This window comes from Marmota flaviventris, chromosome 7 (genome assembly GCF_047511675.1).
Source record: "Marmota flaviventris isolate mMarFla1 chromosome 7, mMarFla1.hap1, whole genome shotgun sequence".
NCBI classification, from domain to species: domain Eukaryota; kingdom Metazoa; phylum Chordata; class Mammalia; order Rodentia; family Sciuridae; genus Marmota; species Marmota flaviventris.
Window position 1 is genome coordinate 142,643,415 of NC_092504.1, and position 18,120 is coordinate 142,661,534.

The 18,120-nt window shown below is 38.3% G+C and overlaps 1 protein-coding gene across 5 annotated transcripts in view; it reads right to left on the reverse strand.

The window, feature by feature from the left end:
- The window catches only part of Bltp1 (bridge-like lipid transfer protein family member 1), a 200,419-nt gene that overhangs the window by 37,941 nt on the left and 144,358 nt on the right, over positions 1–18,120 (reverse strand). For all 5 annotated transcript variants that reach the window (XM_071614729.1, XM_071614732.1, XM_071614730.1 and 2 more), the window contains 5 exons: positions 16,810–17,008; positions 12,868–12,927; positions 11,678–11,904; positions 10,454–10,584; positions 8,444–8,567 (listed from right to left, as the gene is read on the reverse strand). In XM_071614729.1, coding sequence (XP_071470830.1) covers positions 8,444–8,567; positions 10,454–10,584; positions 11,678–11,904; positions 12,868–12,927; positions 16,810–17,008 — 741 coding nt within the window. The remainder of the gene's footprint in view (positions 1–8,443; positions 8,568–10,453; positions 10,585–11,677; positions 11,905–12,867; positions 12,928–16,809; positions 17,009–18,120) is intronic.

Consider the following 18,120-nt stretch of genomic DNA (forward strand, 5'->3'; position numbering starts at 1 on the left):
AAACTGACAAAGTTGTTGATGGTCCAGTCTCTTAGGCTCCAAAAAACACTGAAGCCTAATCAGAGGATGATAAAACACTATGCTCCCGCTGACACCCTACCACTGCATCACCAAAGGCCAGTTTATATAAGTTTCTGGCTATTGAGAAAAAAATTACAGGATTCTTCAAAAGACTAGGCATAGAACCACTATATGATCCAGCAATACCACTCCTCGGTATTTATCCTAAAGAATTAAAGTCACTATACTACTGATAACTGCATACCTATGTTTATGGCAGCATAGTTCATAATAGCCTAACTGGGGAACCAGCCTATATATCCATCAACAGGATAAAGAACATGAGGTTCACATACACAATGGAGTTTTATTCATCCATAAAGAAAAAATGAAATTATGTCATTTGCAGGAAAATGATTTGAAAATTGAGACCATTATGTTAAGTGAAATAAGCCAAATTCAGAAGGTCAAGGGTCAATGTGTTCTATCATTTGTGGAAGCTAGAGAGGAAAAAGGAAAGGAAAGGTAGGGGTTGGGATTTCATGAAAATCAAAGGGAGATTGGTAGAGCAGAGGAAAGGGATTAGAAGGTGGGAAGAGGGGAGGAAGGGGAAAGTGTTGGGGAGTGATATTGGCTAAATACATTGTTACACCACACAACAAATGCCATCATTATGTGCAACTACAATGCACCAATAACAATGCGGGGAGGGGGGAGGGGAGAAAACCTCACAAGGCTTACTAAAATGCAGAAAGAAAGAACACTCTGGAGAAGAGAGTGAGCAGCAGAACCAGACACACGCCCAGGGCTCAGGGCTCGGCTGGATGAGGCCCACTGCAACAAGAGCTGCGCAAGGTAACCAGACAAAGGTGAATGCCGAGGGACCAAGAGGCACTGTCAGGGTCAGAAACACTGACGGCAGCGAGCGCTGTGTAGATGGGCTGTGTAGACTGGATACCACTGAGGAAGGAATCACGGAGTTTGAGGATGTATCAAGAGAATCCTGAAAAAAGTGAAAAGCAAAGAGAACAGAGACAAAAGAAAGGGAGGGAGGGAGAGATAGGGAGGGAGAGAGAGAGGAAGGAAGGAAGGGATGTTTAAAAACTGTGGAATAAATGCAAAAGGTATAAATATGTATTAAGATGTGGATCTTGCATGTACTCCAAAGGTTCATGTGCTGAAGGCTTAGTCCCCAGTGCAGTGATGTTCAAGGGGGGCTGTGATAGGACATCAATGGAGTAATGCACTGACTGGGGAGTGACTGAGTCATCATGGAGTAAAGCACAGATGGAGTGACTGCTGAATGGACTACCTAGAGGTAGGGAAACTGAATGAGGTGGGACCTAGTTGAAGGGAGTAGATCCTTGTGAACATGATTTGAGGGACTATATTTTGTCCTTGGCTCTTTCTTTCTCTTTCCCTTTTTCTCTCCCACTCCTACCCTTCATTCCCGGCTGCCATGCACTAAGCAGCTTTGCTACCTCTAAAAACATGAGCCAAAATAAGTCTGTCCTCCTCTAAGTTAATTTTCTCAGGTATTTTGTCACAGCAATGAAAAGATGACTAACACAGTATGTGTAATAGAAATACCAGAAGGAGAAGAAATGGAGAAAAGAAGAAATATGAGACCAATTATGACTGAGAATTTACTCAAATTCATATCAGACACCAAAGCATACACAAGAAGCTCAGAGAACACCAAGGATGGTGGAAAAACAATCCCAAAAGAAGCCAAAAATTTTAAATACCTTACCTATGTAAGAAGAAAGCAAAGAATTACATCAAACTTTTCTTCTATCATCCATGCCAGCAAGAAGAGAGTGAAAAGAAATATTTAAAGTGTTGAGAGCAAAAATTCCAATAACCTAGAATTCTATACTCCATGAAATCATTCTTCTTCAATAGTGAAGGAGATATAAAAAAAATTATTCAGAAAGACAGAATTTGAGGGGATTTGTTCCTGCAGCCTTGCATTGCAAGAAAAAAAGAGTTAGAAACTTGAATACCAATAAGGAAAGGAAAAGTGTCAGAGAGAGGAAGTGAAAGTAAATAAAAACACTTCTTTCTCTAGTCCCAGTTTTTTGGTGCTTGAAATCAAACACAGGGTCTCACACATGCTAGGTACTCTATCACCGAGACATAACCTCAGCCCAAAACCTTTATTTTTCTTATTCTTAACTGCTCTAACAGATAATATAATACTACTAATGATTGTTCAATTATATATGCTTATATGTAAGAGAAACAAGTGACAGCCCAAGATGAGGGACAGAAGACAAAATGTTCACACTATCTGTAAAATGCTAAACTGTTATTTGAAAGCTCACTTGGATTAGCTGTATATTATATTCCAAACTACATGACAATCTCTAAAATAATGTTTAAAAAAGGTATAACTGAAACGCTAAAAAAGGAGAAAAAAACGTAATGCAGTTTCACTAACCACAAAAGACAGAAAAAAAGAGAAAACAAAAATAGGAACTAGGAATAAGGGCAATGAATAGAAAACAGTAACAAATATAGTAGATGTTAATCAAATGATATCAGTAATAACTTCAAAAATCAATTGTCTAAAATGGCTCAGCATTAAAAGAGAATAAAACCATGGCATTTGCAGGTGAATGGATGGAGCTGTAGAAGATAATGCTAAGTGAAGTTAGCCAATCCCCCAAAACCAAAGGCTGAATGTTTTCTTTGATATGAGGAGGCTGACTCATAATGGCAATGGAGGGGGAGCATGGGAGGAATGGAGGAGCTTTAGATAGGGCAAAGGGGAGGGAGGGGAAGGGAGGGGGCAAGGGGGTAGGAATGATGGTGGAATGAGTTAGACATCATTACCCTAAGCACATGTATGAAGACACGAATGGTGTGAAAATATTGTGTACAATCAGTGACTTGAAATTCAACTGTGCTCTCTATGTGTAATGTGAAATAAATTGCATTCTGCCATCATGTATTGCTGAAGCCATTGCCAAGTAGGTATGACGCATGACATGACCCAGGTCATTTGCAGCTACATTGCATGTAAGGTGACCTTGCTCAAGGACCAGGGCAGATCCGGGTTTAGGGCGTTCCGGGTTTAGGGCGTTCCGGGTTTAGGGTTTAGGACAATCCGGGTTTAGGGCAGTTCCAGGTTTAAGGTGTACCCTGCTGGGAATAGGGTGTATCCTGCTGCCTCAGGCATGCCCGCTCCTTGAGTTCCCGTTGAGTTTTCGCGGGATTCAGAGAGTATTTGGGATTTCGCCCAGAACGTGAATTGGGCAGAGAACCTGGATTTCCCCAGAACGTGTTTGTAGAGTGCCAGTGTGAGTTCGGGAATAAAGAGTTGCTGTTTGAATCTACAAGGTGTGTGGTGGCTCGTGATTTTGTGCCCAGCCAGACTGCGGCAATGTATAACAAATTAGAATAAAAAAAAGAAAAAGACTGTTAGACTAGATCCAACAAAACCCAACTAAATGTTGATACAAGAAACCCATTTACACAGACAATTTAAAACGTCATGCACTGCATAAGGACATTTCAGTCAATGATCTTTATGTACTTGTGGACAAGCCGACTGAGCTGCCAGGAGTATGAAGGCAGAGCACGTGGGATCTTATGCGTATATACTACTAGGTAATGACAAACACCCGTGTTCCTAGTTCCTGTGACTGCGCTTGGCAACATCATTGTTTAGAGAGCTCCTCTGGTGCTGAAATCCCGCTGGGAAGCAGCAGCCTCCACACACCTCGTGCTTAGTGCAGCTCTTCACTGCACCAGGATTCATGTCAAGTGAAAACCAACACCACCTATCTACAGAAGTCCACTCCACGATGTTTACACAATGACTAAATTACCCAGCAATGCATTTCTCAAAATATATCCCTGCCATTATGTTACACAAATGTGTAATTATTTAAAGATACATATATACATACATATATATACATATATATATATATATATATATATATATATATATATATATATATATATTAAACCAAATGGATGAAGAAAAAAATACTATGCTAATCAAAAGAAAAAGGGAGTAGCTGTATCAATTTTAGACACAGCAGTCTTCAGAGCAAAGAAAGTCATTAGAGATAAAGAACTTACATGCTATTAAGAGAGCCAATGCTCCAAGCAGACATCACAATCCTCAGCATACATGTGCCTAACAGTACAGCATAAAACTATGTGAGGCAGAACTAACAGAAATATGAGAAGAAGCAGACTCCAGTGCTCCTTTATCATCAGCAGTCATTGATGGAACACAAAACTGTAAGAATGGACATGGCTGAGTTCCACACTATTATCAATCAACTGGTATAGCAGGTTTACTTCATCCAATGACAGCAGAATACACATTATTCTCAAGTACAAACAGGACATTTGCCAAGACAGACCACAAGATTGTAAGGCCACAAAACACACCTAAATTTAAAGAACAGAAACCACAGAGTGTGTGTTCTCCGACAACAATGTAAACTAGACAGACACATGGACAGAGATATGGAACAACCCCCACACACTGGCGTATATAATACACATATGACATATGCCTATGTGTGTGTCCCTTCAACTCTCAGGTGGCTACCTGGAAAATCCAAAAATACACTGAGATCAAACAACATACTTCAGAATAGCATGGGGTTAAAGAAGAAATTGCAAGAGACATTTAAATTTAAAATATTTTAAAAATAAAATGAGAACACAATGTATGAAAATCTATGAGACGCATGGAAGGCAGAAGGAAGATCTAAAATCAACTGTCACTTCTCAAGCAATACACACACACACACACACACATATATATATACAAGCAATCAACAAATATATGAAAAAATGTTCAACTACTCTAATAATTAGAGAAATGCAAATCAAAACTAAGATTTCATCTCACTCCAGTCACAATGGCAATCATGAAGAACACAAGCAAAAATAAGTCTTGGCGAGGATGTGGGGACAAAGGCACACTCATACACTACTGGTGGGACTACAAATTGGAGCAACCACTTTGGAAAGCAGTATAGAGATTGCTTAGAAAACTTGGAATGGAACCACCATTTAACCCAGCTATCCCACTCCTCAGTCTATTACCAAAGGACTTAAAATCAGCATATTATAGTGACACAGCCACATAAATGTTCACAACAGCTCAATTCACAATAGCTAGACTGTGGAAACAACTTAGATGCCCTTCAATAGGTGAATGGATAAAGAAACTGTGGTGTATATACACAATGGAACAGTACTCAGCCTTAAAATATAAGAAAAATTATGGCATTTGCAGGTAAATGGATGGAGTTGAAGAATAGTATGTTAAGTGAAATAAGCAAATACCAAAATCCGAATGTTCTCTGATAAGTGGATGCTAAGTCATAATGGGGAGATGGGGGGAATGGAGGAACTTTGGACTGGGTTAAGGGGAGGAGTGGGGAGGGGGAAGACATGGGGGCAGGAAAGACGAGACAGACATCATTACCCTAGACTCTACATCGTGTACAACCAGAGAATTGAAATATTGTGTTCTATTTATGTACAACAAATTGAAATGCATTCTGCTGTCGTACGTAACAAAGTAGAACAAATTAAAAAATGGGGAAAAAAATCAATTGTATGAGCTTCCTCCTTAGGAAACTAGAAAAGCAATTAAAAATTAAATCCAATTAAGAACAAAAAAACATTAAAAACAAAAAGCAACAAAACTGAAAGAGGAAATCGATAGATTAATAAAACCAAAACCTTGTTCTTTAAAAAGATCCAATAAAATCAATAGGAGAGGCTATGAAAAGACTGGATTACTTAGAAAGGAAGGAAAGAACATAGTTACAGACTATGAACATTAAAAGTCAAGACATACTATGAACAACTTTATGCCTCAAAATCTGATAAGTCAGATGAAATGAACCAATTTTTTGAAAGATATCATTTGTCAAAATTCACACAAGAAATAGAAAATCTGAATGGGCCCATATCTATCACAAACTAAATTAATAACTAATAACCTTCTAAAACAGAAAGCAACTGGTGCAAGTGACATTTAAAGAAGAAATGTAAACCACTTACCCACGATCTCTTTCAGAAGGTAGCAGCAGTGGAATAAGACCTCACTCATCTATGCGGCCACACTGCCTGATTCCAAAACCAGGCAAAGACATTACAAGAAAGAAAAACAATAAACCAGTATCTTCTCTAAATATGGATGAAAAAATCCTCCATAAAGTTTTAGCAAGTCAAGTCAAACCCAACAAAGAGAACGTACAAAGAGAATAATACACCACAATCAGGTAGAAATTATCCCAAGTATGCAACAGTGGTTGAACATTCAAACATCAATCAGTGTAATCCATCCATGTTAAAACAGAAAAGTCATGCAGCCATAGTAATGGATGCTGAAAAATATTTGCCAAAATCCAACATGAATAAAACCTTCCACCAAACCAGGAGCAAAGGTAAACTTCCTTAATTTGATAATGAATATATACAAAAATCCATACAATTAACATCATAGTAATGGCAGTAAATTCAAAGCTCTTCCACTAAGATTAGGAGCGGGTAAGGAACTCCTCTTCTGTAGCCTGGATCTGGACTGCAATGTCCCCCAAAGGGCCTGGTGTTGGAGACCCGTGCCCAGCCTGGACCACTGGGAGATGGTGTGACCTTTAGAAGCTGAGGTCTAGTAAAAGTTAGGTCATGGGGGCAGGCCCCTGACGAAGATGTTGGGACCTCAGCTCTCCCCGCACTCCCCAATTTCTCTGCCACTAGCTTCTGCCATATTGTACTGTGACTCCACAGACCCAAAGCAATAGGGCCAAGAGGCCATTTACTGAGACCTCTAAGACTCTGAGACAAAATGCATATCTCTTCCTTTTAAGGTGATGACTTCAGGTATTTGCCACAGTAAAGGAAAGCTGACCAACAATAGCCTTTCTTTTTGACACTGTTTTGGAAGGACTAGCTAATGTGCTGAAAGGTACACAGAATAGGAAAGAAGAAATAAAACTGTCTTGGTTCACAAGTGACATGATTGTCTATGTAAAAATCTACAAGAATTGACAAAAATGTCCTGGAATTAATAAGCAATTATAGCAAGGTTGCAGGACACAGAAGTTAATGTACAATTGCTTTCCTATTTACCAACAATGGACAAGTAGACTTTGCAATTAGAAACATAATTTACTCTTGCATCCACAAAAAGGAAATACTTAGTTATAAATCCAACAAAACACGAACAAGATCTGTATGAGGAAAACTATAAAATTCTGATGAAAGAAATAAAATGGGGAGAGAAATATTCTATGATCATGTTAGAAGACATAATATTGTTGGGATGTCCATTCCTTGCAATTAATTAGATTCAATTCCATCCCAATCAAAATCCCAGCATGCTGTTTTGTGGATGTACACAAGAAGATTCTAAAGTGCACAGGGTGAGAGAGAAGACCCAAAAATAGTCAACATAATACTGAAGAACAAAACTGTAATATTGATATTACCCTAATCAAGTAGTGTACTTTTAGCAAAAGAATGAACCAACAGATCAATGGAACAAACCAGACAGAATCAGAACCATCCAAGTGTAGTCAACGCATCTCTATGAGAGAAACAAAGGTAGCACCCTGAGCACAGACAGTCTTTTCAACCCATGGTGCAGGAATAGCTGAGCCTCAACATGCAGACGCATGGACCTGGCCGCAGTGGACCCGTGTTCTTCACCAGGATCACCTCACATGACTGTAGACCTCAGTGGAAAAGAGACACTAGACACTACCTAGAAGACAACACCACTCAAGAGGTTTCCATGTTCGAGCATTTTGGATTTCAGATTTTCCAATTACAGATGTTACCAGGAAAATCTTTATATTTACCTGTTAATTTTCCTGTGAACTTAAAACTGCTCAATAAACCATATTTATTTTAAAAGGTAAATAAAGCTGAAAAGGGGAAAGTGATGGCTGAGGTAAATTCAGATAGGAAAGAGGAGACATCTCCAAAGAAATTCATATTTTTCACAGAGTTCACACTAGCGACTAAGAAGCAAGTGTGATATCATGAAGGGCAGGGAAAATCCAGGGACAAGGGCCTGACGTAGATGGAGTCCCACCACCTGGGTTTCACCCCGTCCCCCCCAGGTCAGTGGTCACATCGCCAGATTACATACACTCTTACATACCTTACGTGAGACTGTATACTCCTGGACAAATTACCTGACCTCTGTGCCCCCGTTTCCTCATCTTGAAAAATGGGAAAATACTAAGAGCCACTTCACAGGACTGTAGTGGATTAGGATGTTCAATGGGAAGTGCTTTACTAAACAGTGCCTGGTTCAGAACAGGTCTGAAACGTGCACACCAGGTGGTATGGCCCCCAGCGGTGCAAGAAAAGGGAACTTAGGCTTTGCCATAGCTATGGTAAAAAAAGTCTAATAAAATTCTTTTTAAACATTTAAACATTTACTCACTCTCATACTGGACCTCCGTAATTTTTTCCGAACATCTCTTCGAATATCATTTACAGCCACAGATTCTAACTGCTGGTAACGTTGAATTTCCTGGTTTATGGTTCCTTCACTTGCACCTAATTTTCTAAATGCCGAGCAAATATGGCCATTATTATAAAGAAGCAACAAAGTAAAACTGACATTTACTTGCTCTTTTTTCATTCTCTCACTTGTCAGAATACCAATGATTATGTATGAACAGGCTAAAACTGTAAAACAAAACAACAACCCATATAACAGCTGAACAAATGCTTCCCATCCCCCAACGCTGGGGACTGAACTCAGGAGCACTTACCACCTAGTTATATCCTCATTCCTTTCTTTTCTTTCTTTTTTTGAGATAGGGTCTTGCCAATTTGCTAAGGTAGGCTTTGAACCTGAAACCCTCCTGCTCAGCCTCCCAAGTCACTGTGACGACAGACATGTACCACCAAGCTCAGCTGAGGAAATGCTTCTTACCCACTGCTGTATCAAAAGTCTCTACAGGGATGGGGTTGTGGCTCAATGGTAGAGAGCTTGCCTAGCATGTATGAGGCACTGGGTTTGATTTCCAGTATCACATAAAAAATAAATAAATAAATAAACAGACCACTCTGTTTTTTAAAAAAAAAAAAAAGTCTGTGTAAAATTCTACATAAAATATAAGCCTTTGGTAATATTTTGGAAAAATGAATATATTTTGCTTCAAGTCATTCCCCTACCCCCTGAGAATAAAACAAACTGTAATGAAAGTCAACAGGAAAATGTGAATCACCGGCGGGGTGTGGTGGCATACACCTGTAATCCCAGCAGAACAGGAGGCTGAGGTAGGAGTTCAAAGCCAACCTCAGAAACTTAGTGAGGCCCTGAACAACTCAGTGAGACCTGATCTCTAAATAAAATACAAAAAGGGCTGGGGATGTGACTCAGTGGTTAAGTGCCCCTGGGTTCAATCCCTGGTACCAAAAAAAGAAAATGTGAATCAGTACATGGTAATTTCCAGACAAGTTTTTAGGCAACACTTTTCACTGTATAAAATGCATCTGTGAATAAGTCTTTGAATGCACAACAAACAACCAAACACAGGATACAGATGTATGAAGATTAGAAAAGATGAGGCATGACCATTAACTTTTGGGAAGATAAAGTTCCAAAGTTCAGCAAAGAGAATATTTACTCTTATAAAGGAGGTATTACTTAGTAATATTCAGTAAGAAACAGAAAAGATTACAACTACCTACTCATTCCTACTCCTACTTTAATTCTAAAGAACTGATAATTCAGGCAGGCAAGGAATGGGACGAAAAAATAAACTTTCAAATCAGATACACCCAAGGTCAGGTTTCAATTTTTTAATTACTCTGAGCCAATTTTTCCATCAATAAACGTGGGTGCCATCTTATCTCACAGAAATGTTGTGTGAATAAATTGAGATGACATATCAAACTCACAATAGGCAGTTAACAAATGGTAATTTTTTTCTTCTCTAAAAAATTTCATTCCAGGGCTGGGGTTGTGGCTCAGTGGTAGAGTACTTTCCTCACATGTGTGAGACACTGGGTTTGATCCTCAGCACCACATAAAGATAAATAAACAAAATAAAGGTATTTATCCATCTACAACTAAGAAAAATATATACTTAAAAAATTTCATTCCAAAAATAGTGCTAGCAATATGTAATGCATACATTTGTAAATGCACGTAAAGACACAAGAGAGTGTATATGCATATGTGGCAACATGTACATGTGATACAGTCAGTCTAAACTGGTCAGAAATGAGTGTGAACAGCAGGAGACTAGGATTTTAGGTCTCATTTTATCACCAATGAACCTGTGATCTCAGGCAAATTATTAAACTTCTCTGGAGCTTGGTGATCTTGCTAATGAACTAAAGGGTTTGTATTACCCTAAATCAAGTTTCCTCCATATTTAGTATCCTGTGGTTCTATTATTAGAGAATACTGCATTAAACCAAAAGTCAAAACACATACTTAAGGTCATCTATTACTTTGGCCTGTTCATTCAGTTCTCTGATATCCACTAAACGCTTCATAATTTTTCTTCCTCTGAGCTCTCCTGGCTGGCTGGAGGATGCTCCTTGTCTTCGATAATCTACAGCTTCCTGAAAAACCAAAAGCATATGTATCAACATCCCCAGTCAGTTCACAGAACAAATCTATACTACAAAATTAACAACCTAAATCAAAGAATGCATGCAAGAATCAAAGCTGTATACATTAAGATGATCGGCATTCTTCATTGATTTGAATCCCTTCATTTTCATAAGCAATCTAATTGCTACCTACATTTCCCCATGAATGTGCTCTGCATGCTTTCAAATGAGACTGGCTAGACTGATGGGAGCCCCCCATCTCTGGGTCACACAGAAACTCTGCAGGAACAGAATAGCGCTGATTTGGGGGCGTCAGACCTAGTAGGTGATTTACAAGTCGCTGCCCAAAGGTGAGCTTGTGGCCATCTCCACTTACTGAATTTCCATCTGAACTCTAAATAATAAACAATAATATTAATTTTTAAAGAATTTATTTCCAAGAACAGAATTATTATGTGGTATAATAGTTAAAAAATGCTTAAAATAATTTCTAAAAATCAATACCAGATTGAAAGCAGAGTAGTTTAGGACAACTAAATAATTTACTACTATAGGTTGTATAGTATAGACGGAAATGCGTATTTTTAAAATGTATACTTTCATTTTGTGTGTGCACTTTGCTTTTTTTGAGATTCTTATTAAAAATCTTCATTACAATATAATTCACATTCCATTTAAAATTCACCTATTTAAAATGTACGATTCAATGGGTTTTAGCATATTTACAAAATTGTGTGATCATTATCACTCTCTTGGCTGGGAACATTTTCATCACCAAAAAACCCCACAATGTCTATGAGCATCTCTTCACACGAGGCAGCCAGAGAGCCTAGACACCCACCCATCTCCTGGCTGTCTCTAGAGACTTGCCTGCACTTCACTTTACAGTCATTACACTCCTGCAGGTGAGGCACAGCTGGATGACAAGTCATCATGAAACACAGAACTCAAAGGGCAACATTATGAAATGGAGACACAGGGCACCACCACTCCCTTCTCTTCCTCCATAAATAGCAACGATGATATAAATAACATTGCGCTAATTATATCCCTGTGTCATGTAAGAGCCACTCCTGCAATTCCCAACAAGGACTTTACTTACAGAGTGGATAGTGGGAGACATGGTATCGACTTCATCCTCATCAGACAGGTCAGCTATGTTCATTGAATTCAGGTCAGCAATGTCATCGATGTCCTCCTCACCAGTCAGTGTTGTGAGGGTGTTGCCCAGGGCATTGAGCCTCTTGCCGATGTTAGGGTCCATGTGGACATCGATCCCACACATTTTCCATAGCACGTTGAGCGTCCAGGTCCCAGCACTACTGCTCTCTGTTCAGGTAAAGAAGGGACATTTATGGAAATACTGACTACAGGAATTTAAATAATCCTACGTGTAAGTAATAAAGTACATGCTGGCCACATATTGTAACTAGTATTTTTCACCTAAATCTGTCATAAAAATTAGGCTATTTATGCATAATTTCCATTACCTGTACAGTACTAAGTGGACACCTACTGTCTCTTCCTTGATCCTGAAAAGTACAGATGTCCTCTTCTACCCCTAAACTGCCCTTCCATGGTGATATCAGGGACTGTCATGACCCTACTTCATTAGACAGAATTAACAGGTAATTAGTTTAGGTAAATGTCAAAGCTGGAAAAAGAAAAATCTTTTCTGAGCTTGAGCTCTCTGATGACTGAGAGTGGAGAATGGAGGTTATCAGTTAAAAAAAAAAATGATAAAAAAGAAATGAGGCAGACAGAGAGCAAGAGCCAGAGCAAGCTATATGACAGCTGGATCTAAGTCCCAGCAGTTTCTGAGGGTCTCTGAATTGACCGCATTAATTTTCTTCCCTGAGATGGCAATTCCTAAACCTAATTCTAATCTGCAAATATCCTTTTGATAAGCTCCCCTCTTGGTTCAGCTAGCTCGAGTGGGCTGTGGTCATTTGTGGCTACGAGTCCTGACAAATGTGTGTGCGCGCGCATGTGTGAGCTTCTGTGATCACCCTTTCCTCCTGAGAGTGCTACTGGCAGGTTCCTAACTTCCAGTTCTGAAGTCACTTACTCAGGATCAGCACTGAGGCTAAGGCTGGGGAGGACAACAGGACATAGCACCCAGAGAAGGCAAAGCTACTAACCCATCAGTTTCCACCTCTTCAACATTTTAAGGGCCCTTAAATAAACATCTACCTTTAAGTTCACCCTGCCCAACTTTATGAAAAGAGAAATAAAAACATACACACTTTTACATGACATATGTAGCAAAAGTAATACTGATTATGAACCTACCAGCTGCTGCTTGTCCTGTGGTCCTTGAGCATACTTCATAGGTACCATCTGGAACTACACCTACAAAAAGACCCCAAAATAGTTTTCAGTAAAAATAAGCCTGTGATTAAACAGCATATCCAATGACCAAATACAAACAAGGGTGTGAGCCCTGTGGGTTCAGTCCCTCATTTGTGGGATGGAAGGCTCCTGAAATGACACAGCAGACCTATTCCACAACCGACCTGCAGCTGCACATGATTTCCTCCTCAGAGTCACAACATGTGGTGGGCTCTGAGAGTCTAGATGGCTTTCCACCAACATCCAGGATGCCAGGACAATCTGTGCCAGCATAAATCAATGGTACCTTCAGAATGCAAACAATTTAAACGTGACTTTTTAACAGCAGAACTCTGTATTAGGTCAAAGACATGATCCATCAGTTTGTCTTCTTTTTATGAGAGAAAATGACTGCCATGATGTCAATCTCAAGGTCATGGAGCTACTCTTAGAAGATAACTGATTCCAACTAGGAAACATTTAATATCACCTATCTGTTAACCTAAAAGAGAGGTTGGATAGATTCAACAGTTTTCAACCATAAAGGACATATCATGCTTGAAAAATTTTTTAACACAGTAAACTCTAAAGATAGAATTAAGGCTTTTCTTAGTAATCCGTATTAGAAACTGAATGTCAATCTAAACTTCATAGTACATAGTCTAAAATGAAATGTCCTCTTATAACTCCTTTTGGATCCTAAATTGGAATTCAAGTGTTTACTTGCCATTTGTTTTCTAGGAACTTTGGTATTGAATTTGACATTCCTTAAATTTTTTCAAAATAGAAAAATCTTAACTTAGACATGCTACAATTCAGTTAGTAAGAAAGGGTCTACTTATTATTAAATGACAATTTATATTATGTCTTTAAAAATATTACTAATAACTTTACAATCTATATTTTTGAACCATATACTACCTGTGTCTCGCACACAAATTCTACATTAAGAAAATCCTAGATTTGGCTTTCAGGTAAAGATTTGCTTAATTTACTTCTATATTCTACAGGTACAAATCAGAATTTACATTAACCTTTCAAATCCAAGAATGCTAGAATGAAAACAAAACCCTTTGAAATGTTAACAACATAACTGAGGCCACATGAAATTAAGAACAGGTAAATAAAAAGGACATAGAAAACTTTAGGAAGTCCTATCCCAAGAAGTGGCAGATTATTTTTTAAAAATTATATAAATTCACAGGACACAGAGCCATGGTGAACTTATTAATAAGGAGTTTTAATTAAACAGGAGTTTTGGGGAACAAAATCCTGAAGAGGAGGGCTAGAAAATGTGAGGCTCCTCCCCTTCATGCTCAGGTTCTCTGTGCCAGAGACACAAAGCTAACAAGGGCCAGTGACTGCAGTGCCTGGGATGGCAATTCCTGGTGGAATTGCCCAACCTGGCCCACATACATGGTAATGAGATGGGTCTAATCTAACTATTTACATGGTCCTTGGAACTCTTCTTACAAATTGTCCTTATTTTTGTTGATTTCTCCCCCCAAAATCACCTAGAAAGCAAATTTCACTGGATCACTTTTTTTTTGCTAAAGTATGTTTTTAAAACAACCTGTGTAAAAAGCAAAAATTCTAAGGCATAATGTGATCACTACTTATTTCTCTGTCCTATATTCATCTTTCTTCAAAAATTTTAAATGAAAGTTATATCCAAATATACTTACTATCAATAAAAGCTAGACACTAGTCAACTAACTTATCCAATATCATTTATAATTTTTATATGTCAATAACACAACTATCCCCTTTAACATCCTCCCAAGAAACCTGATCAACAGCGGGTTAAAAAAGACTCTGAAACCGAGTCTATGATACTACTACAATGCCTAGGATGTTAGTGTTCTGTAGTGTTGGCAAAAAGTATACGGAGGCCCTGAATATTATTTATTAATTTCTAAAATACATGTTTTAATTCTGAGTCTAAGGAATATTAAAAAAATTCTTTTAGTTGTAGATGGACATAACAGCTTTATTTTACTTATTTTTATGTGATGCTAAAGATGGAACCTAAATGTCTCACATGTACAAGGCAAGCATGCTACCACTGAGCTACAACCACACCCCTGAGAAATACTTTTTATTTCATATTTCTTAAGCACTTTAAGAAAAACCATTTTTAAATATTTTTTTAGTTGTAGATCAACACAATATCTTTATTTTATTTATTTATTTTTATGTGGTGCTAAGGATCAAACCCAATGCCTCAAACATGCCAGACAAGTGCGCTACCACTGAGCCCACAGCTCAGCCCTAAGACAAACTATTAAGGAAATGGTACCTTTACTTTTCTCCCAAATACACTCTATTAATTTTAATTAATTCAAGGATGGTAAAGATAATACCTTAATAAAAATTGACAGGTTTAATTTTTGCCTTTAATAAGAACCGCCCCCCCCAAAAACAAAAGACATAAATATGCTATAATGATTCTTAAAACCACAACTATTATATAAAATGATATTCTGTAAAGATTTCTAATGAAGGCTATTTTTGGTCTTTTTAATAACAGGCATGAGTATTTGGTATCAAGTCTTAGAAACCTGAAGTATTTCAAAAAAATTCCATGGTTAACCTATGAATTATTTAAATGCAAAATACTTAAAGTGATTCAGGACATACTACCCCAAAATATGATAGCGGTGTACACTGACTACTCAAAGCTGAAGGGATCTGAGCACCTGGCAATGCAGAAGTGCTCAGCTTTTCCTCTAAAGCAGGTCAGCAGTCACGGGGAGGTCCTTCCCTATCCCTGCAGGAAGGCCCTTATCTCTGGAGGCAAAGGTAGGGACACAGAGAGGACTGTGCACACAGGGGCCCTGCTGAGCTCTCTGTCTACCAAACCGAGCTCATCCAATCTACCACAAGAACACTCAGGGTGAGCCATTTCTTTGGGTCTTCATTTCCTTATAAAGGCTCCCATGTTGCATAGAACTTACATTAATACATTTGTATGCTTTCTGTCATTGGTCTGTCTTTTGTTATAGGGGCTCAGCAGAAAACCTAAATGGGTAGAAGGAAAGATAACTTTCTTTCCCTACACATCAAAACCAAGAATTTCACCTGTGATTTTATCTAAGTCTGAGTCAATATTGAATGCAGAACTGCAATTATCAGCATAAAAATGAGAAGTTTCCCCATTCCTCAAAAAAAAAAAAAAAAATACAGATCTGGAAAGATTTTCCTCCAGTTAAAGATGTGGGAGTCCACAGCATAAATGATGATGGCATATCACCTAAAAAGTAAGTACTGCCTGACTTACAAGATTGGCTGGGGATTTTATTCACAGTCCTCTAATTTCTCCAGTGTATTTTTTTTTCATTATTAAGACTAATGATGCTATACTAACTCTGCTGCAATATAATTTGAAATATTAAAATAGACAACAAATAAATGATATAACTCCAAACTAGCCTATAACACAGCACTAGTTATATACAAACTGGAAAATGATGGAATTGGAGAAATTCATACATCACACTATATTCCTAAAAATTTGGATGTACAGATTTATTCGCATCACTATGAATCAAGGTCTCCTAGTCTTGGAAATGTACAACCTGCTCTGTGTTTTATGAGCTGGGTCTCACAAAGCTATTACTATCTTTCAAAATTCCGAAGGAACAAAGAGGCTTTATTTGGCTGCATTCATGAATGGACACCAGAAGACTCAAATGTCATACCACAAAAGGAATGCTACGTTGGTTTATTTACCCAACTACTTTTCACAAATATGTTTTGTCACCTTTCACTAGAAATAGTCCTTATTTCACAAAGTCAAAAACCATTCCTATACTTAGACATTTCTTTATTTAAAAAAAAAATAAGGACTCTGCTTTATTTTTTAAAACTCTAAACCTTACATAGAATATGAAAGACACTCACAGGCATTCATTACCAGATCCCCACGGATTTCTGGTTTCCAGTCATCCCACGATGTCTCAAAGCCATCAGCAAAACGAAGGCAGAAGTTTTTGAAATGCCCTTTGCTAACCAAGGACTCTGAAGAGCAAGCAGTGATGAGAGTGCTTTCGATGGTCAATACTAAGGCCGAACCAGTGTCCAGGTCCCCAGTGTGATTAGACTGCGAAAGACATTCAAGAAAAAGTAAAACAAAGGTGATGATTTTTAAATTCAGAAATCCTCAGATCTTTAGGCCCCGACTTCCTTAACAAGACTCCTAAAGCACAAGAAATAAAATCCAGAATTAATAAATGGGATGGGCTCAAACTAAAAAGCTGCTTCTCAGCAAAAGAAACAATCAATGAGGTAAATAGAGAGCCTACACTTTGGGAGCAAATTTTTTCCACATGCACGTCAGATACAGCACTAATTTCCAGGATATAAAAAGAAGTAAAACAATCAATCAAACAAACAAACAAAAAAAAACCCAGTCCATAAATGGGCTAACAAACTGATATTGTATATCTCAGAAGAAGATATACAATCGATCAACAAACATATGACAAAATGTTCAACATCTCTAGCAATTATAGAAATGCAAATCAAAACTAAGATTTCATCTCACGCCACCAGAATGGCAGCTAATAAGAACACAAACAACAATAAGTGTTGGTGAGGATGTCGGGGGGGAAAAGATACACTCATACAGTGCTGGCAGGACTGCAAATTGGTGCAGCCAATATGGAAAGCAGTATGGAGACTGCTTAGAAAACTTGGAATGGAACCACCATTTGACCCAGCTATCCCATTCCTTGGTCTACACCCAAAGGACTTAAAATCAGCATGCCATAGTTAATGCAGCCACATCGATGTTTATAGCAGCTCAATTCTCAATAGCTAAACTGTGGAAACAACCTAGATGCCCTTCAGTAGATGAATGCACGTATATACACAATGGAATATTACTTGGCTTTAAAAGAAAACAAAAATTATAGCATTTGCAGGTAAATGGATGGAGCTAGAGAATATCATGCTAAGTGAAGTGAGCCAATCCCAAAAAAACCAAAGGCTGAATGTTCTCTCTGATAAGTAGATGATGATCCCTGATCGGGAGGGGGAATGGAGAAACTAATTAGGCAAAGGGGGGGCTAAGGGAGGGGAGGGTGCATGGGGGCAGGAAAAATGGTGGAATGAGATGGACATCACTACCCTAGGTACATGTATGACTGCACATATGGTGCGACGTTACATGGTGTACAACCAGAGAAGTGAAAAGTTATGCTGCAATTGTGT